The sequence below is a fragment of the Sclerotinia sclerotiorum genome, genomic scaffold, assembly GCF_000146945.2.
Source record: "Sclerotinia sclerotiorum 1980 UF-70 scaffold_8 genomic scaffold, whole genome shotgun sequence".
NCBI lineage: Eukaryota > Fungi > Ascomycota > Leotiomycetes > Helotiales > Sclerotiniaceae > Sclerotinia > Sclerotinia sclerotiorum.
The window spans coordinates 1,183,744-1,209,563 of record NW_001820828.1 but is presented as its reverse complement, the minus strand read 5'-3'; the positions used below and the strand labels follow the sequence as shown (position 1 = coordinate 1,209,563).

Genomic DNA, 25,820 nt, shown 5'->3' with positions numbered 1-25,820 from the left:
CAAAACAAACAATCCACGCTCTTTCTATCTTCGCTGCCGCCTCTTCTCCTCTCTCTCCACTCACCCCTTCGCCGCCAAACAAGCCTTCAAACTCCCCACCACGGCAAAACAAATCAACGGACTAACCGCATAAGCCACAGTAATAAACCTCGCAATCGCCATCTTCTCCTCCTCATCCGCACCACTCACATCCGCCAACGCCGTCAACTTCGTCGCAGGCGGCCCCGTCGGCATCAACATCAACACAAACCATAATATGGGATCTTCATCCAACCATTGGGTTTTCCTCGCAATCAAGTAGATTACCCCAATGCTCACTAGAGGCCATAGTATAAATCGGATGATGCAAATGGTGAGTACGACGAGTGAAGGGACTTTGCCGCTGGGTTGGCCGTTTTTCATTCGGATGAGCGAGGAGGAGAGTTTGGCGCCTACGACGACGAGTTGGAGGGCGGCGAAGAGCTCGCCGATGTTTTTGACCGAGGTGGTGAGCCAGGCTTTGAAGATTCCGCCTGAGGAGGGTGAGGCGAAGAATGCGGTGTGTAGGGCGGGAGTGAGGCCTAGGATGGCCCCAATCAAGGCACCGAGGAGGGGAGCATTGATGAAACTATAGATTGTAGATATGGTTTTTCGAATTTTGAGAGGGATTCTCCTCCATTCTTTTTTTGATTTTTTGGCGGCGGTATTTTTGCCTCTTATGATACTCCGCGGGAGAAGAGTTGATGTTTCGCTTTCGAATTCTTCTTCTTCTGCTGCGGTTCGTCCATTGGAGTTGGTAGGATTGGCGTATTCTTCATCGCTTTCGCTGTGTTCGTTTGAGCTGTGGGTATGGTCTGCTTTTGAGTCTTCATCTAGTTCATCGGGTGCTTCTTCGTCATCTAGAAGTTTGGGTCCGAGGGCAAAGGTTAAACTATTTCCTACCATGGAGGAGATGAGGAAATAGGATTTTGCGCGACTGAGGGCTGCGGAGGCGGTATCGGTATCGGACATTGTTAGACTACCTAGTATTCCGGCTGTATCGAGGGCTTGAATCAAAAGAAGCGGAAGCGCAGTGGTGTTGTTGAAGCATACTAGGAATTGTCAAAAATTGTGATATAGGGAGAGTGAGGGGAACTTACTAGCAGGCACACACCAAGCGGGAAATTTAAAGGCTCTTTTGAGAAACATTCCTATTGCCACTGATAATAGTGTATATATCAATGCCCATACTTTCGCATCATTAGCTCTCCATCCATACAATTCGATGCATATTACTCACTCAAAACTGGTACATATCTCCACGCAGTATCGGGCTTCAATTCCTCCCCAACATTAGTGATCAAAAGCGCCGGTAAAAATAATCTAACAGCAGTTTTCGAAATATCCCTCGTAGAAGACTCCTTTAACAAATTGTACCTCGATGCGATAACTCCATAGCTAATTGTTAACAACACCGTCAAGGAAGCTTGAAGAGCTCCCAGGAACACAGGAATTATGCCATCGGTGACGGAGTCTGAATCGCCCATACTGATATTTTTGTCTTTCACGGAAAAGTAAAGAGAGAGAGAGAGGTAGGTATCGTGAAAAGATATTTACACAATATCTATCTATCGCCTTAGAACGCGTCAAGACACAGCAATGCGGCTCAGCCATGTCATTGTTGAATTGTTTGATAAATAAATATGCATAACGTCATTTGACAGGGGCGGAAAGAAAAGTCCGACTTAACTTGGAAGGGGAACATAGAAACAGGTTAAAAGCTGTGGAAATGGTGAGTTTCAGTCCCTGGTTACTCCAGTTGACCCATTTCTGGAGTAGGAAACAAGCTTTTATTCTGGATCAGGAACATTTTGATGGGGATGTGCTTGCCGGTAACCGGCGGATATTTTTCGTCTTATGTCGCTGTCGTGGTGTTGTGTACAGGAGTAGATGCATATGCATATGGTAATTGATTTTTGTTCATGAACAATGGCTCTGGATGTGTCATCAATTGATATTGGAGTTTGTCGGCTTTCTTATACAATGATGCTTTTCATCTACGGTCTCAAGGAAAAGATATATATTCTGCGCCGTCCCACCTTTTTCGTAGTTAAGCTCACCGGGAGGTGGTAGGATTACATGATCACGTGAAATTTCACAGAGTAGTCCGTGCGTGCACGTGCATTTTCCAAATATCACTGCTTCTGAGAAGTACTTCTAATAAAGGTGCAACAGTAAGAGCTTGCGCGACGGTCTCGAAAGTTCGGACTCGTCCTCAAGATTTGTGAAGTCATGCACGGAGAGATGCACACACACATTCAATGTGAATGTTGGAGTTGCGCTCGAATCAACGGAGGGTTGAATAAAGGATTATGTTCTCTCACTTGAAATAGAGGTTCAAAGACGGCCAATCAATGGATACGTTGTGCTTCGGACAATACGCCCCCTACACTTTACCTCGTTCGCCACGCTGAGGCTGAGCACAATATTAAAGTAAAGTTACACTCCTCCCTATTGGAGTTGTATGTTAATGCCTAGAACAGCGTCGATTCCATATTCTAGACCCAGTCTTGACCCCTAGAGGACGTACACAATGTGGAAATCTCCGAGAAACGTTTCCCCATCAAAAGAAAATTGATCTCATCCTTTCCTCTCCTCATCGCGGCGCCATTCAAACCACCCTCTTTGCATTTAGTGGAATACTTGCTCGACCAGAGGTTCCTTATCTTCTTATGCCTAATGCCCAGGAAATTAGCGCCAAGCCTTGCGATAAAGGGTTTCCGTTAGATGTCCTGAGGGATGTCGAAATCCCGAAATTATTCAAAGATGAGGGATTTAGCTTTGGTGTGGAGAAAATTGGCTTTGAATTGATGGAGGAGGGATGGAATTTGAAGGTTTGTGTATTATTTTTGCAAATTCTTCGAGACACCCTCAGAGACAGCAATATCTCCTAGCGGGATTTAAAGCTAAAATATTTTCAGAAAGGCCTCTATGCACCTAATCATGAAGCCGTCCAAGCACGAGCTGCTACCCTTCGTGCATGGCTCTACCAGCTTGAAGCACAATACGTCGTATTAGTGACACATGGAGCATTCCTTCATTATTTGACTGAGGATGGGACAGTTGAGGACTTGAAGAACGGTATTCAAGATATCGCAATCTCCAGTTCGCAAGTTTTCTAACAACGGACAGGTACTGCTTACAACAACTGCGAATTCCGGACATTCATAATCACGAAAGAATCGACGGCGGAAAATGCTCATATTGTTGAGATTGGAAAGGAGAAGCATGATATCGAGACTGACAGTACTATTCTTGCGGAACTAGACGCTGTTAGGTAATTTTGATTATCCATTACCTTTTTCACAAGGCACGTTTCCCTTTTCTTGATAGGCGGTCATACTATCAGGAACTCATGTGGTGATTTCGCGGGAATGATAAGCCGATATTTCAATGCTTTTTTCTTCTATCTAGATAGGTGAGAGTTATTACGCTGTCCGGTCATCTTAACGTCTCATCTAGTACTGCTGTGCTATCTAGCGGATAATAGAACATTCCCGGGATCAGCGTGCCTTGAGTTTGAGTCTTTTGTTTTACTACCCTATACTTCACAATTCTGAACACGAGAGTAGTGCTTTTGTTAATACAACCGCTTGGGAGTGGCCATGGTTTCACACCTGACTAGAAAGTGGAGGACCAAATAGTACTAAGAGACATGTGCAGCCGCGGGTTGAGAGGATAAAGTGAATCCGGATCTACTCGTCACGGCCCCGTATAAAATTTAAACCTTACCCGAATGTCCAATCTTCACTTTAGTTTTGTGATGAACTGGACTTTCGATTCTGTCATAAACAAGACCGTGATTCTTAAGGGGTCTTGTAGTATGAATTCCAGGTGGAATAGGATAGGATCGTTTTTGGATTTTCTATCTTCTCCATTATCTATCATTGCCGGTTGCAAGTTTCCGGACCAGGTTGTCGCTTTGGTAGTTGTTAACTCCAATTTTTATTCAGTGCTGATATGTTCATAATTTTGGCATTCTATGACCCAGCTTCTTTTCAGGAATATGTTCTTTCCTTCTGCCGCGAGGCTTAATTCGGTTGTCAGCCATGAAATTTATATCATGGAATGTGATATCTACGTTTTCGCCGCAGCGTGCTGTATCACGCGATCGTCGCGTGGGACTTTGGATACCTGTGTGCTCGATATGCTCGAAAGTTATCCTCGTTGCATTAGTGTGTAACAGTAACAGTAGTCACCATACCATTTTTTGAATAATCCTACGTTTATTAGAAAGATGACTGCTTTACAATATCTATGTATCATTTCCTCCTCCAACATATTCGAATTTCGGCCGCTCCTCTCCATCGAAGATGACGACTAGGATGGCGATACTTCCCATCCCTACTTAATGGGGCCGTGAATCACTACCTTTAGTCTCCAAGTAAGAGTCAATGAATCGTTCACGGTTCATGTTGCGAGTTCTGCTGGTTCGTGGTGTTATGAGAACCCCGCACCATCATCCATGTGGGGTTCTTGATAACACAGCAAAGACGTCTAGTGATGGACTCGGCACTTTTGAAGATAATTATTTGGTGCCATTTCTACGGAATGCATGAGTCCCAAGCATGGTATCAAGCGGCATGTAAGCATTGGATGGGTTTAAAAGATACTGATTATAGTATGAATAATCTGAATTCAAAAGTTGTTAGAAAATCACGTGAAATTATACGAAACGACAGTCACTACCTAGGTATCCTAGGTCTGTTCATTTCTGAACTTGGGTTATCATTAGGCTCTTTGTTAATTTATCACGTTTGATCCCTCGCCCGCTATATGCTTCCAAGGCAAGTAGCAACAACGGGGATGAACCGGTCCGAGCTCTTACTCCTAACAATTCTCGAGAACTTTACTGTTACTACGTGGTCAGGAAGATCAAGAGAATCTCGTATAACATGTCTACTTGAGTTGTTTGCCGACTACCCGGACATTCCTACCTTCATATTTGGTTTGCGAAAACAAGATCTTGAGCCGTTCCCGAATCTGTGACAACCACAATACTCAAAATCTTAGCCGAAAATGAGATGAGAGTCTGTGGAGTTGAACCCATGGTTAGGAACGTTTACCATTGGCTTCACTTGGTGGTTTGTATATTTTTCGTTTTATTGGCTGTGGGCATATTATTCCTTTCCTTCAAAAAGGCACTGTGATGTCCAAGTGATTCTAACGGGCCCATTGCTTGATCCCAAGACCTTCAGCTGATACTTATGCGCCATTAACACTACCTTATAGGTGCATTTTACCGCATTTAAAGCTACTGGTTTAACAATGAAGGACTCGCGGCTTGTTGCATCTTTTTGAGTTTCTGTCTATGTTCGGTCGTTGTGCCTTCGCTGGAAGCAGAAATACGGTTGCCACGCGACCTTTTTTTGATCCCGCGACATGAATGCCTATCAGCTCCACATTATACTCTCATCTACCTGCTCGTGGTACTCCAACTCTTGATTTTTAATTCAAGGCTGTTGTTCACGATGTTAAGCTGCAACTGCCATTCGTAAAGTTGAAAATGGTTCCCACCAAAACAGGTAGTGGCACATACCGCGGGAAGTGACGCCACCATGTATTCCCAAGAGTATCAACATGTATGAACCTCAATTGCGCGGGAGGTTTGGATTTGAGACACGAGATCGATGCATAGTTACTAGAAGAGTCACGATTCAGCCTATCTCAAGCACAGCTTTAAGCCGTTCTTTCAACATCTACAGTCTATGATCTCATGTTTGTAGTGAGCTTGGGACACAAAAATCCAAATTCATTCTACAAGGATAAAATGGACATGATCAGCTACAGTTCTTTGCCGAAATACATATGAAGGACATTATGGGCGTTGAGATTACTACCAGTTCCCGCAGTAGATCAGCATGATTGAGATCCTTCTAGTAGACTTTTCCTAAGTATTTCCAATCCGTAACTGAAATTTGGACATCTCCGCGGGAACGTGTCAAGATACGGATGTCATGCAGATATCAATGCTGTTGGCTTGATTATTGACGACGATTGAATAGTTTTGTTCATGCATCAGGTCCAGTATTGTTCGCAACCATTTCTCCTGGGCCATGTCGTAGAAGTATAATTCGATTTGGTGGCTGGCTGAAGACGGAAAATAATTCATTTCATATGCTAACTTCTGTGTGGACTCCACGCTATGGTCTGATAAATGCATGCGACTATAGATCTATCTAAGTAATAGATGTGCGCGATGCAGATTGTGATACTGTAACATTGCAACGGGATTGTGTGGATGCAGATGGTTGATTTTGAAATTAGATCTGCAAAAAGAGTTTGCAATGTGAGATGCATATTGAAAGAGGCTTTTGATGGCCGTTGCCGAGCCAGCTTGGAAACGCGGGGATTGCATTTTATAACTTGCTCTCAATTGGCTTGAGATTGAACAATGATACAAGTGCGCATAGGCTACCCCGCTTCTACTGTTATACAAGATAGGTTATTGTATTACCCCCCTTTTTCTCTAACTACAATGGCCACTGTAATTAGCTTGAAACTCGTATTTCTAATTGAACCAATATTGTTTTGACCTAATAAAATTTACTTGTTCGTTTCTGTGCGATTAAAAAGAGTATTTAATTTGAATTCTTAATATTGTAAGTTTTATATTATGTTTTTGTTACGTGACGGTTGTTATCCCACTAGTGGCTCACGTGCACTAGCCCTGTATATAAAGACCTTCTTACTTAGAATCTTCTTAGTTCTTTAGTTTTAGATTCTAAGTGATTGAATTGACTCCGTTTACGACTTTTCCGTCACAGTTTTAATAATTGATCATATAAAAGTTTCAAAAGTTATAAAAGTTTTAGAATAAAATTCTATTTTATTTTTAATTTTATATCAGGTTTTTACATATGTAATATTTTAAATTTTAATTAATATTTTAGTTATTATAAAAACTTTAAATATTTTCAGATTCATATATATATATATATAAGAATTATTCAAAATTAACATCTCAATCAATTTCATTTATATTAAAAGATTGGGTGGAAGAGGCCTCTATATTGATTATATTACTACGCGTGTAGGCATATTAATCTCCTCTTGGTATCCTCTGAGGGGACCAATATGCCTGCTTATGGTTCGTCTAATCTAGCCTGTTTAGGTAACCGTATTACTAATCACGACACGTGATTAGTACCGGTAACTTCTATTCCTTTTAACAATTTATTTATTATAAGATTATTAATAAAAGAAGATCATGATTTTTAATATTAAAAAATTACTGGAATAAAAAAATTATTAAAATATAAAATAAATAAAATATATAACAAGTAAATCTTAAATTATATTACATATTAAAATCTATATCAAATATTTATTAAAATTTTAAAAGTAAAAAATCTAAATTGATATATTGTATTATAAAAAAATTGGAATTGTAAACTATTGTTACGAGGGTTGCCGTCTAGATCACGTGGAAGTGCTCTAGGCTCTCGAGGTGGTTTATAACTAGGCGTCAAGCAGGGACTTAAAGTAATGGCAATAATGCAATTCGTAACTGATAGTAGAGTATACTAAATGATTGATCTTGAGCACGAAGCTCTTATACAAAGGAAATCCATCTTGATTATATAGACCTTCATGCTTCTATGATCACTGGTGATCCTTCATGATCACCAGTGATCACCTATACCGTGATCCTTAGTGATCCTTAGTGATCACTACTGATCACTTGTGATCACGTGCTTTGGTCATGTGATGGTAGTTGTGTAGCCCGTCGTAACAACTATATATATAAAGATTTCCCAGTTAATTAATTTTATAATCTTTAATAATCAATTGTGACCAAAAGGGTGTTTATAGACCAGCAATTGTATTTAACTTAGAATCTACAGGTGAAGAGCACCTGTAGATGGGGATAGCTACTCTATATATACACAAATGAATGGCCTAGCCGCAATAGCTAGGCAAAAAGAAGTCATATTTATTCCTCCAATGATCTTACTTTACCGATAACCATTGATACCTAGTACTTGTCCGGATCTGATCCTCAGGTCACCTAAATCGCATACTAATCTCGAGTAATCGTATCATGTGTGGACATGGTTAATGTACCTGAGGTTTCTTATATAATAAGGGTGGGAGGAAAGCAGGGATTTCCGTCACATCAATTATAAAAGAAAGATTTTATTTGTCACACTCAAGAATACTGGGTAAAGTATCTTGTATTAGAAAATACTAAGCTAAGGAGAAAAGAAGAAGGAAAACAAGAGTAGAGAGTTTTCCTGTGATTAAATACAAACGGGGCATGCCACGTGACCCGGAGGTGTGAGGCGTCACATTATTACTCTCTTTTAAAATAATCAATCTTTTATTTATATGCTTTTGAATATATATTATTTCTACTTTAAATCTATTATGAAATTTATTTTACTTTTTAAATAATATATTATAATATAATCTAATTAATTCTTTTCTTTATTTCTCTTTTATAATATACTATTAAGATATATATATCTCGACCTACCTCTTTTATAATATAATTATAATTTATTTTATAACCCTTTAATTGATATAATTACTATAGATTATTATTCAACTCTTTGTTTTATCAATTAATAACTACTAACCCGGATTATTTTTATTTATTTACATACTGACAAGTTTAATAGGAATGAAAAGATTGGCTAATCAACAATACCATGTGTGATCAGCCATACCCAGAATCGTAAGTAAACTCAATAGCGGGAGTACGATGCAGATGGCTGAATCACGAATATAATTCTACATGCATGAAACATACGCTATGTTGATCGCAACCCCTCAGCCAGCCTTTCCTCGGGGTATCGGTCACGTAGCCGATTAAGATGCATCTTAACTAAACAATTCAGCTGAACTATCGAAGGCAAAGTTTTCCGCTATATCAGTTCTCTTCCCATCCTTCTCTATAGCTAGCAACTCCATCACTTCCCATCCTATCCAATACACAATGTCTGACTACGAAACACTCTTTAAAGAGACCATCACAGGCCTCAAAGCTGTCAAACCAATTCCTTACGATGATTATACCAATAGGCTCCATAACAAGATTCGAGCTTGGGCGTTCGACAGTGGTGAAGATCGATTACTATCCTACGTTGAAAGAGCTCCTAACTACCCTCCTGATGACAATGATCCTGATAGCAAGTATATCGATATATTCGCTATATACGACTTATTAAACAAGGCCTCAACTCCCTCGATCGCTTACGGAATCGCTTATGTTGATGATAAATACGATCCCAAGCATTTAAAGCAATACGTTAGCGGTGTAAGATATTAGTACCATTCCTACATGAACAAATACTGTTAAGTATTTATACTAATATTGTGGTATAGTACAATTCTGAGGTACGCCTACTTGAGTGTTTTACAAACCTCATGGGCTTTTGTATAGGAGAACACATAAATCGAGAGCTCGACTCTCAACAGGCGCCTAACATGGACAAGCTCTTTCATGACTATGAGTTCGGAGAACATTTCAGGGAACTTGTGACCTCGCAAAGTTTCATTAACAATGAGATACGGACAGATATGATTAGATCCGATCATCTTTTCAGCATCTCGTGGCTCCTGATTGCAGATTACATTTTTGACCGGGATCACGCATACCGCGACACACCCGCCTTCTCAGGGACCCAATTTCTAGACAAAGTAAGTGGGCAAACCTTGAATAAATGGTCTTACGGTTTATGGGAAAACGAAGGCAAAGGAAACCCAGCAAAAATGGACGAAATCGTCAAGTTCTGTGGTCGAGTAGCTACAATTGGACTTTGCCCACCTGATGCCACCACTCATTTGCAGCGACCTGCGAGTACCTGGACTGTTACAAAGGAATTCTACGAGGCACAAATTCGCTTTAAAGCTTTCGATGATGGTGATTACAATAGAGAGCTGCAAGAAAGTCTGAATCGACTACAAGACCAAGAAGAAATTATAAACGAGTGGCATTCCTATTGTCTTGCCCTAACAAAATCATGGGAAAAGCAAATCCTTCCCTACTGGACCACCGCGATGCACCGCGCTTTTGTGGCAGGAGAATATGAAGCTATCGCGTCGTGGCAGCTCAAAGGTATGTCATCGCTGTTCACTTTGTGCAAACCAAAAAAATTCAATAATTACTTTGTCTGACTTTCAAGTATAGCATGGTTTAAGCAGGATGAACTTTATGGATGGGGAACTGATTATCTTCCTGTCACATCCTTAAACGAAGGTGGAGGTCTAAGGAACATCATTTTCCCTGGGACTTCAATTAGCCTTGCCGATGGAACAGCACGATCAATTGAAGCTTTATGTTCAGAAGATAGAGTTCTAGTTAGCAATGTCTCTAACTCATCGGTGGCTGCTTTCCATGGACCTATCCAGCAGTCTCTCGAAGCAGATTTAATTGGTTTTAGTAGGTAACTTCAAAGCAATGACATCCAGAACTCTTTTACTGACTTATTGAATTTTAGATGGCGAGACACCTTGGGCCCTCAGTTCGCAGGTGTTCCATACAACGACTGGGCCTCGCGCATTTGACCCCAAAGCAGCAGAAAAACTCAACTCATATCGTCGCATTGGCAAGCTCGCCGTCGGGCACATTTTATTTCGTCTGCAAGCAAATGAATATGTATCTGTTGAAATTAAATCAATTGAAAAAACCAAAAAAAGTCAATTGGAGAGCGCATTCACTCTCTCATTATCTGGCAATGCTCAGACCTACCACGCGAATAGCTATTTGGTTGACATGAACTCTCAATCTCACGCTTTGAAAGAGATCGCAGATATGGTTCGCAATATTCCCGGAGACCAAAGGTTAGGTCTATTATCTCATTTTCGGGAGTTGCAGTCTATGTTCGGAAGGTTTGATGCTCAGGCCATTTACCAACGATTGAACTGGGAACTGTTTGGCCAATACAAATCTCCAGATGGGCAAGAATCTTCTTTCTGGAACTCGATTTATCCTTTGAATTATACTGAACATGTCAAAATGTCCAAAGCTTTATCAGTTTCCAAAGGACTTCCCATTGATCGTCTCGCTAGAGGATTCCGCCTCAAAGCTCATCATGTTGATCGACTACCAGCGGGATATCAGCTTCCAGATTTGAGCGTAGTTGATGGCTATCTTACTGTGCAGGGAGAAGTGCAACTCCGAAGCACATACGATTCACGAAAGAGGCAATTTCGATGGACCAGGGAGTTGAAACAAACCAACCTTTTCGAACATGGAGTGTTTGAAATTGACTCTCCAGCCATATCAGGAAAAGGAGTTATCTACATATCATCTGAATCTCAGGCTCAGGAAGCTACTCCGCGGGATAAGGTCCATCCATTTGAGGCTAAGGCATGCAGCCTTGACAAATTGGCAGGCAGTAATAAAAGTATGATTGGAGATGATTCAAATGATAATAACTGGGTGACGCTTGGAAAATGGCAGGTTACATTGGATCGGAGTGCTTGGCCTCCCGATACTGAGCGAACTGAGCCGGAAGAACCCATGGATGGAGGGATCTTTGAAGATGGTTACTGGACCGATCCCCCAAGGGAAGTCGCTTCGTTAAAAATCACTTCGGTGGAGCAGCTGCGAGATCAGATTAACCAAAAGTATGGCCAACAGCTTGGCAGTTTCTATGATGTCATTGCGACAATTAAAGACGGAAAGACGATGTACTCGATAAAATTTAAGCGAGCACCTCTCGTCCCTTTCATCTCCGATGCTGGACTCGACATGAAGAAAAAATTTGAGGTTGGCTTCAAATCTGACCTGGATATTGACATTACTTTACCATCGCTCTTTACCGAGATGAATTTTACGATGGATGATTTTGAGGGGACTTTTTCTGGCTACTTCTACGAATACGATCCTTCAAAACGAGGATACAGAGGAGACCGGTAAGTTTTCTCATTAATAGAAAATAAAATAATGAACAAAATTGGTTGACACATAAAACAGTCATTTAGTTCAAGGAACTCTTTTAGGGCCGGATGCGGTCGCTGCTTCTCGCTTAAAGATTTCTCGTGCGTATGAATCAGCCTTGAAGTCTAGGGAAGCTCACCCATCTGATGGAAAACTTCAACCGGCCATGGTGACCGAGAAACTTTTGGCCCTCAGCGAGCCAACACTCAAGCAACTCTATGACTTTATCGGTTACCAAGAACAATCGGTAAGCAAGACCGATATTCCTCCTCTCAATTAGCAAGAGGTAACTACAGACTAATTCCAAACTAGTTGCACAATGACTCCCAACTATTGATACGAAATATGATGTATTACCATATGGATGATAAACAACGGGAAGAAATCCTAAAAATACCGAAACCAGACGTACCAAGCGCTCTCCCTTTGGCTTTAGCAGACAATCTGCCAACTAATCTAAAGACATTTTTCAAAGAAAAGTATGGCCCAGCTTTTATTTGTCGCTATGTTGGTCGTACACAGAAGTACATGAGTTCTTTTACGGAAAAGGACATGAAAAAGCTTTGGTACTGGTGGCAAGGCAATGGAAAGAGCTGTTTGTCACAAAGTGAAGAATACAACGATATCAACCGCTTTAGTTCCCGAGAGGCAATGAAAGGGCGATACGGAGACATTTTGCAGCCATACCTTGACAGCGACCCTGATAATTGGGCTTCGCAGCTTTACGATAAGATTACAAGTAATCCGTATATGCTAACTAAATGGGTCCATTTTCCAATAGGGGACGATGTGAGTATCCTCTCACCTTATTTATGATGTCTAATCTATTATTTCACTTTGTATACTTTATAGCACAGGCAAGTAAACTAAACAATCGCTTCAGGGTAACAACTTAATCAACAAGCAGTGCAATATTTTAGATGCTTTGAGTTCATCTGCAGACTGGTCTCAGGAACTTTTTAAAATTTTCATGACTTACGTGTTGCAAGAAGGTGCATCGATTGCAGACATCGAACCAGGCGGTAATGAGGACGAAAAATACCAATGGCTCTATGATTCCATGAAAGATCTTATCATGGCAGTATTAAATGATGATCCTTCCATTTCCGACGATGTGAAACAGGGAATTCTGGAAGATATCAATGATTTCGAAGAACAGAATAACTTGAATCAGGAAGCTGACGCAGAGACAAGAGCAGCTGCGCTACTAGAGAAAAGCACTCTATTCATGCAGGAGTTAAGTGGATGGTTCTCCTATATTGGAAAGGGGCTACAAGCTGCATTTGGTGGGACTGCACTATGGAAATGGGTTGGCCAAGCCTTTGATAATGCTGCTGAGAAGTTTTCATCGTCGCTTCCTGGCGTCAGCAAGTTGAAAGGTATTTCAAGCATATGCATGGTAAGTTTATATTCCATTTACTGTTGCGCACTCAAGGACTGAGCTAATATATACATAATGAAGGTTGGCGTCAGTTTGGCTATTGCTGCTGTGAGTCTTTGGGGCTTGGTGGAAAATTGGGACATGCTACCGGACGCTAAACGAGCAGTTGTTATTATCGAGGTAGTCCGAATGGTAGTTAGCGGTATCGATAAGGCGTTTAATGCCTTCAAAGAATTCAAGTCAAAGCCAGCCTCTACTCCGACAGACCAGCTCAACATGGAGGCCCTAAATGATGGTCTTTCAGAGGAGATCACTGAGAGAAGCAGTGAAATGGGGGATTTAGCTAAAGAAATTTCAGGCGAGGATGATTACCGTACTGCGATCGCGGAGGGTATTCATGGGGAGGGGGTTCCCACAGAAATTGATGGTGAAGGAAGCTGGAATGAAGCTATTGAAGACGTTGTTCACGACGTCCCACCGGGTTACGAGGATGTGGCCAAGAAATTTAATATTTCTGGAAATATGCTACGAGTACTCAACGCGATTCTTGGGGTGGGTTTGGTTGTTGCCATGTCCTTTGCCTTGGCAACTGACTGGGGATCTCTATCTGAGCCTGGAAAGTGGATAGGAGTGCTCAATATCATCGTCCAAGGCTTGACTGTTTTGCTTGATGTTGTCGACGTTGGAGCTGAAATTGGCCTGTGGGCAGTGACGGGTACTTTTAGTGTTGCTTTGCCCATTCTCGGGGCAGTTCTGGCTGTGGTTGGAGTAATACTCATGGTTGTCCAACTCTTCATCAATCTCTTTGTCAAAGCACAACCACCACCAGACCCGATCGCTAATTTCATCGAAGATGTCGGACATGAACTCATCGACAGCTTCGCTCCTTCCCCTGAGTCTAGCCTCAAGTACTCTATCTCTGCTTCCGATGTTACTGCAGGCCAAGTGACTACAATCACCATCACTGGTAAAAATGAATCCTCCGGCGAAGTTACTATAACAAATGCAGCTATCACTCTTTACTCTGGAGATGACGATGTCTGTCTCTTTCGAAATGGCGCTGACAATACCGAAAAAATTATATTGGTTCCCGATACTGATGCCGATAAAAATGAAAATGGACATACCTTCGTCACTCCCAGCAAAATTACAAGCGCGCAATTGCCCATACCAGCAAGACTGGGGAACGAATCAATATACTACGAATATGTTCTCCGAGCAGCAGGTCTTCCAAAAGAATCATCCACTAGTTTGAACAATCTTATTCTAAAAGCGGGAGAGTCGTTTCAGTCAATTTGGACAGCCAGAATCAATAACAGGGGTGACGATAAGGAGAAGTCAACTAGTTGGATCGAAATTGTCGAAAATGGACTAACAGACGCATGTCAATCACAGTTTGTATTGCAGAGGACTTGAAGGTTTTTTTTTTCCTTTTCAGTATTTCTCATTACCTAGCCAAAAGTAACCAATTGGGACGAAATTGTGAAAATTGGCTTGTCGGATATTGGTCAATCGCTATTTGTATTGCAAGTTTGAAATTTGTTTATTAGTACTTTTCCCTAAAAAGCAACAATATTATGTCTCGCGCTTTAACTTGTCAAACGTGCCTAGTGATTCCATTTCTCTGCAGTGCAGTGCATCCGCTTGAGAGTTAATTCGGTTTAATGCTGGATGAACACCACCTGAAACCACTCTACGTTGTTATTGACTAATTTTAGAACTTGGACACTATCTATATGAACTTCGATATCTAGGTCTAGAGGTATAAGTTACACGACTAACGCAGTTGACTTGACTCCTTGAAAAGTATACAAAATCAAGCCATATTCTAGGCTGTCTGCATGATGGCAATGTGCATTGCATACTTTTTATCACGAGTTTCGAGAATTTAAAAGCTGACCGGAATCTGTTTCGTGTCACGGCCGAATAGATATTGTGCATTTGAAATCGTGACGGTCCTTGATTACTGAAAGTCCTTAATGAAGTCATTGGAAGTTGGCGCCTTGGGTATGCCCCATTTCTCCCTAATTCTCGGTATTTCGGAACATTTCTTAATTTCCTTGTTAAAACATTCCACCCTTTCATCCTCGCAAGTATCCAACACATCATCTCTCAATAACAGCTCCCCATAGAAATATCCGAAAGCCCACCCTAATAATTTCACCTGCCAGTTCTGTAGGTTGGTATATTCTCTTTCCTCCAGATAAACCATAATAATGCTCCGAATTAATTCGACTACATTAGGATAATATATGTTTCCGTGGACATAAAATCGTGGTTGTGGTAGAGGACCAGAAGGAGATGGAAATTCGACTTTCGATGTCCGTTCAGAAGCGCCCAGACGGAGGTAGCTACAGGGTATAAGAATGGTACGCTGAACAAACTTATTATCATCAGGATAATGAAACCGAATTGTTTTCGCATCGGAATTCGCAAAAGGAAGTCCTATTTTTGCGTGAACGCGTTGGAACATCTCGTCGTCCTTATGGGTGGCAGGATCTATTGTAGAACCAAAGGATAAGGGTTGACGGATAGACCCTACATCTGCCAGCTTCGACGATGCTTGTTCCATTTAGTCATCGGCTACTCCAAGCATATAGCACTATAAGAATGAGTTAGGGCTACCCAAAGAATGATAGGCAGGAATAGACAGAAATGAGTACTTGCCCCATGTACCACGGGAGCATCGAGATAGTTTTATAATTAAATTATTTTAAATTATTTTTTTCTTTGTGTACTTTATATAAAAAAATATATAAAATATAAACTAAGATTTATATAATGAAATGATTTATAAGATTATTTATAAATATAAAAGATTTAAATATTCTTTTTTGTGACCAAAAGGGTGTTTATAGACCAGCAATTGTATTTAACTTAGAATCTACAGGTGAAGAGCACCTGTAGATGGGGATAGCTACTCTATATATACACAAATGAATGGCCTAGCTGCTGTCACACTCAAGAATACTGGGTAAAGTATCTTGTATTAGAAAATACTAAGCTAAGGAGAAAAGAAGAAGGAAAACAAGAGTAGAGAGTTTTCCTATGATTAAATACAAACGGGGCATGCCACGTGACCCGGAGGTGTGAGGCGTCACAGCTGCAATGGATATTCAAGAAAATCTACTAATCAGCCAGGAATCATTACTTCCAAATTATTAAAACAACAAAGAAAAACTATTGGAATGAGTTCCTTAAAAAAGAAAATACCCAATCCATATTCAAAACAATATCATATATAAAAGATATACAAATCGAACGAATCCCGAATATTCGATCTAATCCCTCTAAACTAGAAAATTGTTTCGAGGGAAAATGCTTTGCATTTAGATCGACCCTATTTCCTCCTCCTCCATTCACCCCACCGCCCAATTGGGAAAACTATAAACAATCTAAAAAATAGAAATAACCTGATCTTACAGAAAGCGAACTCCTAAACACATACTCTGCAAAAATCAAAGGAAAGACCCCTGGCCCCAATAAGATTACTCAAGATATTATTATTCAAGTATACAAAGCAATATCAAAAGCATTCTTCACCCTCTTCAATCATCTTATCAACCTTGGTTATCATCCTTCTTGTTGAAAACAAACCACTGAAGCGATACTCAAAAAACCTTCAAAACCAGACTACTCAGCCTCAAAAGCTTATAAAGTTATCGCCCTACTAAATTGCCTTAAAAAAATAAATGAAAGAATTCTGATTCAAAAACTTAATTATTTAGTAAAGATTATATAATTACTGTGTGAACGAAGTGAATGACTTCAATTCAATTACTACTGTAATAAAGAACTAAGCGAACGCGAAAGAGACTAGCTCTTTTAGTAAGTCTATATAAGACTTACTACTTTCAATATGTAGCTAGCTCTTTAGACAGAATACAATTAGACATACAGGACCTACGTAATCCGTGGGTGCTACGTCTTCCGTATCCTTCTCGTACCAACAATTACTTTATTATTCTCAAATGAGTAAAAGACAAAAGAAATCAGTCATCGATACAGCAATCTTACTTATTACCGAAATCGAAAGAAATTCAAAATCCAAGAAAACCTCAACTCTCTTCTTGGATATTAAAGGCGTCTTTGATCATGTATCTATGAACAAATTATTAGATATCTGCAAAAATCTAAATCTCCCAACCTGTCTAATTGCCTAGATCTCATCCTTTTTGAAGGAAAGGCTATTCAAGCTTTCATTCGATAATCAAATTGAAACCTTCAAACCAATCAATTGCGGGCTTGGTTCCCTAGTATTAGTTTTCACTTCCCCCATTCAAACATTAGAAGATTGAGGCTTTCAATCTCCCCAACCTGTATTAGCTACGGTCGAATAAGGCCAGCTACCCCCCATGTATTATTGTTAGAAGCCTACAAAGCTCCTAGCCGTCTTAGATAGTCATAGACTCAGTGTAGACGTTAATTTAATCAATCAAGGAGACTCTGAAGGACAAGATGCGCGGTATGCTCAGAACATCATACTTCTGTTATTACATACGGCTGCAGACGAAGTTTGAGGCGGATTCAAAAAGCAGAGTAAGAAGAGGAGAAAATTAAAGCTATTCGTTGTAATGTAAGTCCATGTCCTTCAATCTTACTCCATCATTCATTCCCCTTAGCTTCCACAAATCAAAACTCACAGTATCTCATTATAGATCTTCAACATCAAAACCGAGAGTACTACGTGCGAGACAGGGTCCAAGAAAGCAGGCTTGATCATGGATAAGAAGTGGTAATATGGGTAGAGCCAAAGCAACTACATCCCACAATATCCTATATTGCAAATCATAACATAAGATAACTTTCATCTGCGTCAAATATTCTCTTACTTGAAACTTTGATTTGATGTAGTGACTGCGATCTCCATTCCAAAATCATTCGGTAGTATACGCTCGTCGTCAGTGTAGTGAGACTTGCTCACATACATAGTCCCAGGTAGTCGGAAAGCCTTCAGAAAAGCGTTTCTAATGATTTGGGCTGGATATGCCTCTCACTCTTCGATCAAAGTCCATTAGTCTGAACACCTCACTTCATTATTCAGAGTCTCTTGATCAGGGGATGATGTAGCTACAACCACCTTTTTTAATTTTTTTCGGTGAACTTTATTCACCTTTTGTGACTGTGGTTTTTGAGGGTTTTGCCCTTGATTCGCTTGGAAGTATATCCTCACCTGTGGTCCAATACACACCTCGCCATCCTCGCTTAACCAATTGTTTACCAAATATAAGGTCAACACTTGAGTACTACTTCGGAGACATCCATTATTCACTACATTTTACAAATCTATCCATTGATAGAAACAAGACTCAGAAATAATAAAATGTTCCAGCACGAAAATTGATTCATTCAACCAAATATTCATTGATCAAAAGGCCGTTTATTCACTTGCCTCCGATTCATCCCTCCCCGCTTCTTCTTGAGCTCTTACTCCCACTTCTTTCAATACACCTCCAGTGTCAAAGCCTTATACATCACCAACAATTCTGAAAATCACAAATAAAACCCAATAGTAACGACTTGACATAATCTTACAAAATCTCCCCCTCGCCCCCCCCCACTTCCAAAAAAGGAATAAACCCAACCTATTCCAAACTACACTTACTTAGTCCTGCCCTAATCCTCCTATTTTTCCCATTTATATAATCCCCATACAACTAATAAACCATCATCTACTGTGAATCTGTAGATTCCAATATAAGATCACATATTCCCATCCATCCAACCATCCAACAATCCCAACAATCCAACAATCCGCTGCACTCTACATGACCTCTTGACTCGTATTATAACACAACATAACACAACTTACCGCACCGCACTCTAACCCAAATATCAAATATCAAAAAAGAAGAATTACCTCCCTAGTAATTATCTAATTTATTGAATAGTGACTGACATCTAACAGCTCAAAAAAAAAAAGACCAATCAATATATTCACAAAAAAAAATCCAATAGAAAACTTTCTCTCAAAATAAAGTAAAATAATAAAATAAAATCACACATGGGTATCCAATCCGTGTACTGTTTATTCCCCAATTTTCCCCTAATGCCAAATATAACAATCCTTCCTGCCTTTCTTTCTTTCTTTCTTCCATCCTTCCATTCCTTTACACCATGCGCCAAACCAGAAAGAACGATATATTTCCATCCCATATTTCCTCAAATCCATAAAAAACAAGGGTTGACCTTCCTCTACGCTACCCCGGGCCATTTAGCTAAGCCCCATAACAAATCCCTCAAGCTAACTTCTAATCACTATTAACAACTCTCAATGTCCTCCTCGGATTCATCACCACGTTAAAGAAACTGGGTTCTCTATCCCCCAAAAGATCCTCCAAACTACTAGTAATACTCCCTTCACTCCCTGCACTTTTTGCATGACCCCTCCATCCGGCCTTGGCACTCTCACTTCCGCTCCCCATCATTATTCCCTCATCTTCTTCACTAATTCTTTGATATGAAGCTCCTCCTGGCATTGTACCACCTCCATAAACATATGTTCCACTTCCGCCCCTCCTATCATCATATCCGCTCCCGCTCCCACTCCCACTTCCACTCCCACTTCCACTACCTTCATTTCCAGAACCTAAAAGCCCTCCTCCTTCAGACCTCACACTAGGAGTCTGTACTCCACCTGTTCCACTAATATCAGTCCCAAACGGACCTAACATCATAGAATTGCCAGTTCCTACCACTTTCTCCCCATAATGTCCATCCCCATTCGATCCATCCGAGGCCCTAAACATTCTATTCGCGGGGACAAAAGCTGCCCTTTGAGACATCGCCACATGATCTTTATACAGCTTCAACTGTCTCCGGTATAACCAAGTACAAAATGCAAGATATCCAGCTAAGAAGGCTAATGCGGCGGCAATGACGCCTGCGATAATTGCTGCTTTATTTGTTCCTTTTTTGGCTGGACCGGTTGAAGGTGCTGTGGATGAGGTAGGGGCAGCTGTTGATGTTACCGTGGAAGGAGATTGTGTTACAGTGAAAGTAGGTGGCTTGCCGGTTGCTAGGGGACCAATAGTAGCTGACCCGACAGCGGGCGTACTAGCTGTTGCACCTCCAAGGGAAGAACCACCAATCACCGATTGTACGACGTCAGGGACGGTATAACCGGTAGAGGCTTGGACGATATCGGAGTCTTGGTCTGCTGAAGAAGAGGATGAAGACGAGGACGAAAGTGCTGTGAATGAATTGGTCCATTGAAGAGATGATGCATTGAAGACGTATATGCCAGGACTATCACACGATATATCTGTTCCCACATAGCCACCAACGACTACAATTTGCCCATCCCAGAGATTACAAGTGTGGCCCGCTCGGGCTGGCGGTTGAGATTGGTCGGACATATCAACTTGGATCCAAGTGAAAGATGGGATTGTCAGAATCCACATATCTGAATATTGAGTTTGGCTGCCATAGGGAATGAGATTTTGTCCTCCGTATAAATAAACGTTAAAGCTACTACCGTCTGGTGCTGCGGCAACTACAGCGCAAGGGTTGACGCGAATGGGAGGAGTTGCTCCGGAGGTGCTCTGCTTGTACCAAGTACTACTCGCAATGTCATACACATCAATGATATTCATCTCTGTCTGATAAATGTTAATACTTCAACTTACAATTGAGGCTTCATTGCTTACAAACGTCGCATTAGTACCACCGGCTAATCCAAGTAAAAGTCCATCAACTCCCCACCCAGGGACGTATACCAAAACCCCATCGGCTCTTTCTGTAAAGCCAGCATCATCTTGTAAGCCACCTTCTGTAATATTTCTGTATACACCACCAGAGTCTGCTCCTCTCGTCGTTCCCAATGAAGCTACTCCAGTATTCGTATATCCAGGATGAGTGAACTCTAGAAGGCTCTTCAGATATATTCTAGCAATTTGATTTGACCATCCAGGTGTTGTGTACATATCTAAATATTAAGCATTAGTTATAATCATCAAATCGCCCATTCATGCGGGTAGTGAAAAGCACATGGCACTAACCCAAATGTCCACCAAAATACCAACTCCTGCCCAATTCTGGAACACTCAATCCCGCACCCTCCGCAGCCCGTTGAACATCCGCCGGCGCAACATCTGAACCATTGCCTGCCGCAGTTCGCGGATTTGAGAATTCAGTCCAGGTCGACGATGCAATGTCATATTTCCATGTTGCTACTGCTGAAGGAGAAGTCGGTGGACTATCTGAAAATTCCCCTCCATATAAAAATAAGGAGTCATATGTATGCCAGAGAGAGCCCATAGCAACTGCCGGAGGACCGGATGGTTGTGGTAAGCCCGATAAAACTGGTGATGCGATTTGCCAGGTCTTTGTGAGATCCAATTTTAGGAAGTTGTTGTCTGTAGGTGGTTAATGCTGTCTCCGAGTACTATGTAAGTAAACTCTTACTCCAAGTATCAGTAGTTTGCCCACTCCGCGTGGTCGCTTCCCCTCCATATATGTATAATGTTCCGTTGACATTCGCAGCTAAAATCCTTCAATTAGCCATATATCACCATATCAAGCAAGCAGACCAAAACACACTCATATGACTCCATCTAGTACAAACCGAAGTAGGACTATTCGCTCTCCCATCAATCATGCCCCCGTTATCCATCAATTCTGAAGCCCCTATCACTCCCGCATCGGCACCATTTCCTTTCATGACATGTATATTATTTTGCTGCCTTCCTGTATATCCAAACGCAGGCACAACCACTCCAATCAAGAACGCGAGCAACGCAACTCTTGGTATTGTAGAAAAGGCCGTACGTGTATTCGGAGTCGCAATTATCGGTATGCCAATCTTTCCAATATCTGCTACCCTCAGCGCATCGTGCGGTTCTTCGTTTCCTCTCTTTTCCCCTGAAAATGGTGAAGCCTGTATAATCGTCGGTGTTCCACCCCGCATACCCCTCGTCCTCAAGCTATTGCCAATAACAGCAAACTCCTCTCCCAAACTACCAACATCCACTCTCTCAATGAATTCATCATCCAATCCCTCCTCCCTAAATCTCGATTTCCTAACTGTTCTGACCTTTTTTCCACCAGCTCTGTCTGCCACATTCACCGGGCCCGCAACACTGCGAAAAGGCACATGGATCGTCTTCGACCTATCAATTGTAAAACCACTCATATTCGTTCGATCCTTTCGTCACCAAAATCCCTAGGAATCCAAAAATATACCGCACAACCGTATCGTACTGTTGTACCCCAGAAATGCGATTTGTGCACGAACCCAACACTCCAAAGGATATAAATAATTAACCATCAAATCAATCTGGATCAAATCAAAGACACATAAAGACCCACTGATATCTTTTTAAAGAAAATTTATGAAAACCCTTTCTCTGGGAAGAAGACAGAGTGAGAAGAATTGGCATACACCAGATAATATTTCTCAAACTATCCAAATATCCAAAAAATCCAAATACTCAAGCTGCACAAAGTAATTGTCAAACAACACCTACATGATCATCCAAACCTCGGTCCCGTCAATGTTCTTACATCATACCCAATTTTCAGGCTTTTTGGCCACTCTCTCGCCAGGTGGCCCTGCAAATATACCCTATAAATGTGGTTTTAAAGTGGTGAATTCACAAGGATTTTCGATGGTAAATATTCGATATTGATTGGTGAATGTGGATGGAATTTGGGAATGGAAAAGCAGGTTCTTAGATGTTCGGGACGTGCTTTTAGCGAGCAAATGGGCTCCTTTTCTAGCACTGGGGAATAATCAAGGGGGTCGATAAATTTTAAAAGCCTTAAAAATTTCTAACCAATGATTCCAGCTGTCGAAACATTTGAAGATAGATACTTTAGTCATTCACAATTAAGTACGAAATAATTGTTACAGTATCAACAAAATCCAGATTCACTCTACAAGTACAAAAACGGAAAATTAATTTTTTCATTGCCTTCATTGCTCATTTTACCATCTACCTACCTAACCTATAGGAAAATTTCACGCCCACCAACTAAAAGATCCTTTAATTCGCTTCGGTTCGAAATATTATGCGCCTAATAATGATGTAATAGTACAATTTGCAGCCTTTTGGCTGCAAGTGAAGTCATGATAGCGCATTAATCGGCTTACAACTCCTCCTTGACATAATCGCCAGCCTTTTGTGCGGCTTCACCGGCACGGTTAGTGGCATAAGTAGCTCCCTCTTTCACAGCATCAGCAGCCTTCTCGCCTTGATAAGCAGCTTGCTTGCGACCAGATGCAGCACCAATCGAGAGTTGATCCATAACCCATTGTGCCCCATTGGAGAGTTTAGCCCAAAGAGTACCTTGTGGTGTGGTGGTGCCTGAATATTGTTAGTGGTCAATCTAGTGGGAGGGGATAATAGTTTCTCACCATATTTGAAGTAGTTGGCTTGGTTGCGAACGTAAGCAACGAGTTCATTCTTGGTGCTTCCTTGTGGAACGGGGACACCATAGCTGTCAAGATAAGCCTTCAAATCTGAATCAGACCAAGTCTCGAATGTAGCATCCTTAGCTGCGTCAGTTTGTTTGGCAAGATAAGATGTGACGCTCGCATATGTGTCACCACTAGCCTTAGAAGCGGAAGCATAGGAGTCTTGTGCAGCGCGGACAAGTTCATCACGGGTAGCTCCAGATTTCTCCGATGCCTTCTTGGCAGCAGCATCACCAGTCGAGGCGAGGTAAGCTCTTAGGTTATCCAAAGTCCAGGTATCAAAAGTCCAAGCAGACCACCCAGTAGCAGCCTTGTGTTTGTTTAAACGAACTGCGGCGAGGATATCATCCTTCTTTCCTGATTGTGGAACGGGGACACCCCTGGCATCAAGGTAAGCCTTGAGGCGGGAATCGCTCCATGATTGGATAGCAGCGTTAAAAGCATCTTCTGACTTGAGTTGAGCATCATCAGTAGCTTTTGCATATTGGTTTCCAGCAGAGCTAGTAGCAGCACCAAAAGCGGATGCTCCAGAGGAGCTTGCCTTGCTTGCAAATTTCTTAGCGGAAGCGCTAGCAGTATCCCCAAGAAGTTGGGCCTTATGTTTACGTGCGATAGCCAACAATTCCTTTCTTTTGCTTCCTTGGGGAACCTTGATACCATTCTTGTCGGCCCATTCCTTAATTTCTACACCTTGTTAGCTTGTCATTTGGAAGAAGATGAAGATCAAACTTACGGGAATCAGACCACGCGTTAAGAAGTTGCTCACTCAATGACTCAGTGGCAGCTGAAGCTGAAGCGGAGGCAGATGCTTGGAGATCGGCACTTCTAAGGCTAGCAACACGAGCATTACGTCGTACAGTAGCGATTAACTTATCACGGGTAGATGGTTGAGGTGCTGGGATGCCATGGGTATCAAGCCATTCCTTGAGATCTGGGAAGTTGTCAGTGTGTGTACACAAAAGCCTATTTAAGTAACATACCGGACTCCGACCAAGTTTCATAAAGCCAATTACCAGGATAGGCAGCAGTCTCGCCGGCCTTCTTTGCAATAGAATCATAGCTGGAACGAATCTTTTGGAGAATACTGTCTCTTCTCCTTGGGTGTGGAACGGGGATGTGATGGTAATCAGCAAATGCCAGAAGTTGAGAATCTGTGAGGTTGTTAGCGAATTGCTAAATACAATCCCCTGCTTTAAGCAAGCTTACCAGTCCAACTATCAAACACCCAGTCTCTAACATTTGACCAAGCATCTTCCGCCTTGTCTTCCGCCTCGTACCAATAAGTCTTGACTTGAGCAATCAAGCCATCCTTATTGCTTTCGGCAGTATCCTTGGTCTCAACACCCTTTTGTTTCAAGTAAGAGGTGAGTTGCTTGGTATCCCATTCATGATATGGTGATGCAACCTTCGTTTGCCAGTTCTCCTTTACTAAATTTTCCAAATCCTTACGATCGGCAGGAGTTGGATATGGAATGTTGTTATCTGAAAGCCACCTCTCAAGTTCAGTCTCGTGCCATTTGTTGTAGACTAGAGGGAGAGTACGTTAGCAAGGGCAATAATCAAATGTAAGACAAGAGATAAAACGACGTGTGCAAGCCATAATTCAACACCAATTTGGAAGGAATGAATGGTTTAAGCATTTCCAAGCTCAAAGAAGCTTGAATGTACCGAATTGATCATGATTTAAATCAGAAACTATGAGAAGAATGAACGTACCAGCGTTACTGAACCAGCTACTAGCTATCGTGACTTCAGCTGCCAAACCCAGCACTAACAGCTGTGAAAAGAACTTCATCTTCTAGGACGAGCTTTAGTATTCCAATTATTCTGAAACTTTTGCGGTGGTGAGTATTATCGTTGCAAAATTGAAAGGACCCAAATGAATTCGTGGGTATGATTTTGAAGGATTTGTAAAAAGAGAGATGATCTGAAGTGGGAGGGGTTATGTATGATGGATGGTATGTTGTGATTATGATGTTAACCAGAAGCAAGATGTGGCTGGAGTAAAGCTTCCGCAAGCAAGAGCTGTGACGTAGCTTTTCTTTAATAACCAATCGATTTATGTGTAAGAAGTAAACAAAGCAGCTAGATATTTGGTTTCAAGGTAATTGGTT

At 41.4% G+C, this 25,820-nt stretch overlaps 11 protein-coding genes across 11 annotated transcripts; 5 read left to right on the top strand and 6 right to left on the bottom strand.

Annotated features, from left to right (window-relative positions):
• Positions 1–60: 60 nt before the first annotated feature.
• Positions 61–990, bottom strand: SS1G_06775 (hypothetical protein; the record flags this gene model as incomplete). Its single annotated transcript, XM_001592484.1, has 1 exon — positions 61–990. One exon carries the CDS (start codon positions 988–990, stop codon positions 61–63), a length of 930 nt encoding a protein of 309 aa, XP_001592534.1.
• Positions 991–1,250: 260 nt separating this feature from the next.
• On the bottom strand, positions 1,251–1,505 carry SS1G_06774 (hypothetical protein; the record flags this gene model as incomplete). The annotated part of the gene is made up of 1 exon (XM_001592483.1): positions 1,251–1,505. One exon carries the CDS (start codon positions 1,503–1,505, stop codon positions 1,251–1,253), a length of 255 nt encoding a protein of 84 aa, XP_001592533.1.
• A 499-nt stretch (positions 1,506–2,004) lies between these two features.
• Positions 2,005–2,320, top strand: SS1G_06773 (predicted protein; the record flags this gene model as incomplete). Its single annotated transcript, XM_001592482.1, has 2 exons — positions 2,005–2,087; positions 2,194–2,320. The coding sequence occupies 2 exons, from the start codon at positions 2,005–2,007 to the stop codon at positions 2,318–2,320; spliced, it is 210 nt and encodes a 69-aa protein (XP_001592532.1).
• Positions 2,321–2,690: 370 nt separating this feature from the next.
• On the top strand, positions 2,691–3,299 carry SS1G_06772 (hypothetical protein; the record flags this gene model as incomplete). The annotated part of the gene is made up of 3 exons (XM_001592481.1): positions 2,691–2,852; positions 2,940–3,099; positions 3,151–3,299. 3 exons carry the CDS (start codon positions 2,691–2,693, stop codon positions 3,297–3,299), a joined length of 471 nt encoding a protein of 156 aa, XP_001592531.1.
• Positions 3,300–4,957: 1,658 nt separating this feature from the next.
• Positions 4,958–5,068, bottom strand: SS1G_06771 (predicted protein; the record flags this gene model as incomplete). The annotated part of the gene is made up of 1 exon (XM_001592480.1): positions 4,958–5,068. One exon carries the CDS (start codon positions 5,066–5,068, stop codon positions 4,958–4,960), a length of 111 nt encoding a protein of 36 aa, XP_001592530.1.
• A 3,891-nt stretch (positions 5,069–8,959) lies between these two features.
• Positions 8,960–10,530, top strand: SS1G_06770 (predicted protein; the record flags this gene model as incomplete). Its single annotated transcript, XM_001592479.1, has 4 exons — positions 8,960–9,280; positions 9,349–10,081; positions 10,154–10,409; positions 10,464–10,530. 4 exons carry the CDS (start codon positions 8,960–8,962, stop codon positions 10,528–10,530), a joined length of 1,377 nt encoding a protein of 458 aa, XP_001592529.1.
• A 451-nt stretch (positions 10,531–10,981) lies between these two features.
• On the top strand, positions 10,982–14,705 carry SS1G_06769 (predicted protein; the record flags this gene model as incomplete). Its single annotated transcript, XM_001592478.1, has 5 exons — positions 10,982–11,883; positions 11,945–12,155; positions 12,371–12,697; positions 12,792–13,307; positions 13,371–14,705. 5 exons carry the CDS (start codon positions 10,982–10,984, stop codon positions 14,703–14,705), a joined length of 3,291 nt encoding a protein of 1,096 aa, XP_001592528.1.
• Positions 14,706–15,252: 547 nt separating this feature from the next.
• Positions 15,253–15,501, bottom strand: SS1G_06768 (predicted protein; the record flags this gene model as incomplete). The annotated part of the gene is made up of 1 exon (XM_001592477.1): positions 15,253–15,501. The coding sequence occupies one exon, from the start codon at positions 15,499–15,501 to the stop codon at positions 15,253–15,255; it is 249 nt and encodes an 82-aa protein (XP_001592527.1).
• A 2,246-nt stretch (positions 15,502–17,747) lies between these two features.
• Positions 17,748–18,028, top strand: SS1G_06767 (predicted protein; the record flags this gene model as incomplete). Its single annotated transcript, XM_001592476.1, has 2 exons — positions 17,748–17,828; positions 17,948–18,028. The coding sequence occupies 2 exons, from the start codon at positions 17,748–17,750 to the stop codon at positions 18,026–18,028; spliced, it is 162 nt and encodes a 53-aa protein (XP_001592526.1).
• A 1,512-nt stretch (positions 18,029–19,540) lies between these two features.
• On the bottom strand, positions 19,541–22,422 carry SS1G_06766 (hypothetical protein; the record flags this gene model as incomplete). The annotated part of the gene is made up of 4 exons (XM_001592475.1): positions 19,541–20,890; positions 20,939–21,216; positions 21,290–21,646; positions 21,831–22,422. The coding sequence occupies 4 exons, from the start codon at positions 22,420–22,422 to the stop codon at positions 19,541–19,543; spliced, it is 2,577 nt and encodes an 858-aa protein (XP_001592525.1).
• Positions 22,423–23,378: 956 nt separating this feature from the next.
• On the bottom strand, positions 23,379–25,501 carry SS1G_06765 (hypothetical protein; the record flags this gene model as incomplete). Its single annotated transcript, XM_001592474.1, has 6 exons — positions 23,379–23,596; positions 23,647–24,390; positions 24,440–24,637; positions 24,687–24,857; positions 24,913–25,233; positions 25,423–25,501. 6 exons carry the CDS (start codon positions 25,499–25,501, stop codon positions 23,379–23,381), a joined length of 1,731 nt encoding a protein of 576 aa, XP_001592524.1.
• Between the last annotated feature and the right edge of the window lie 319 nt (positions 25,502–25,820).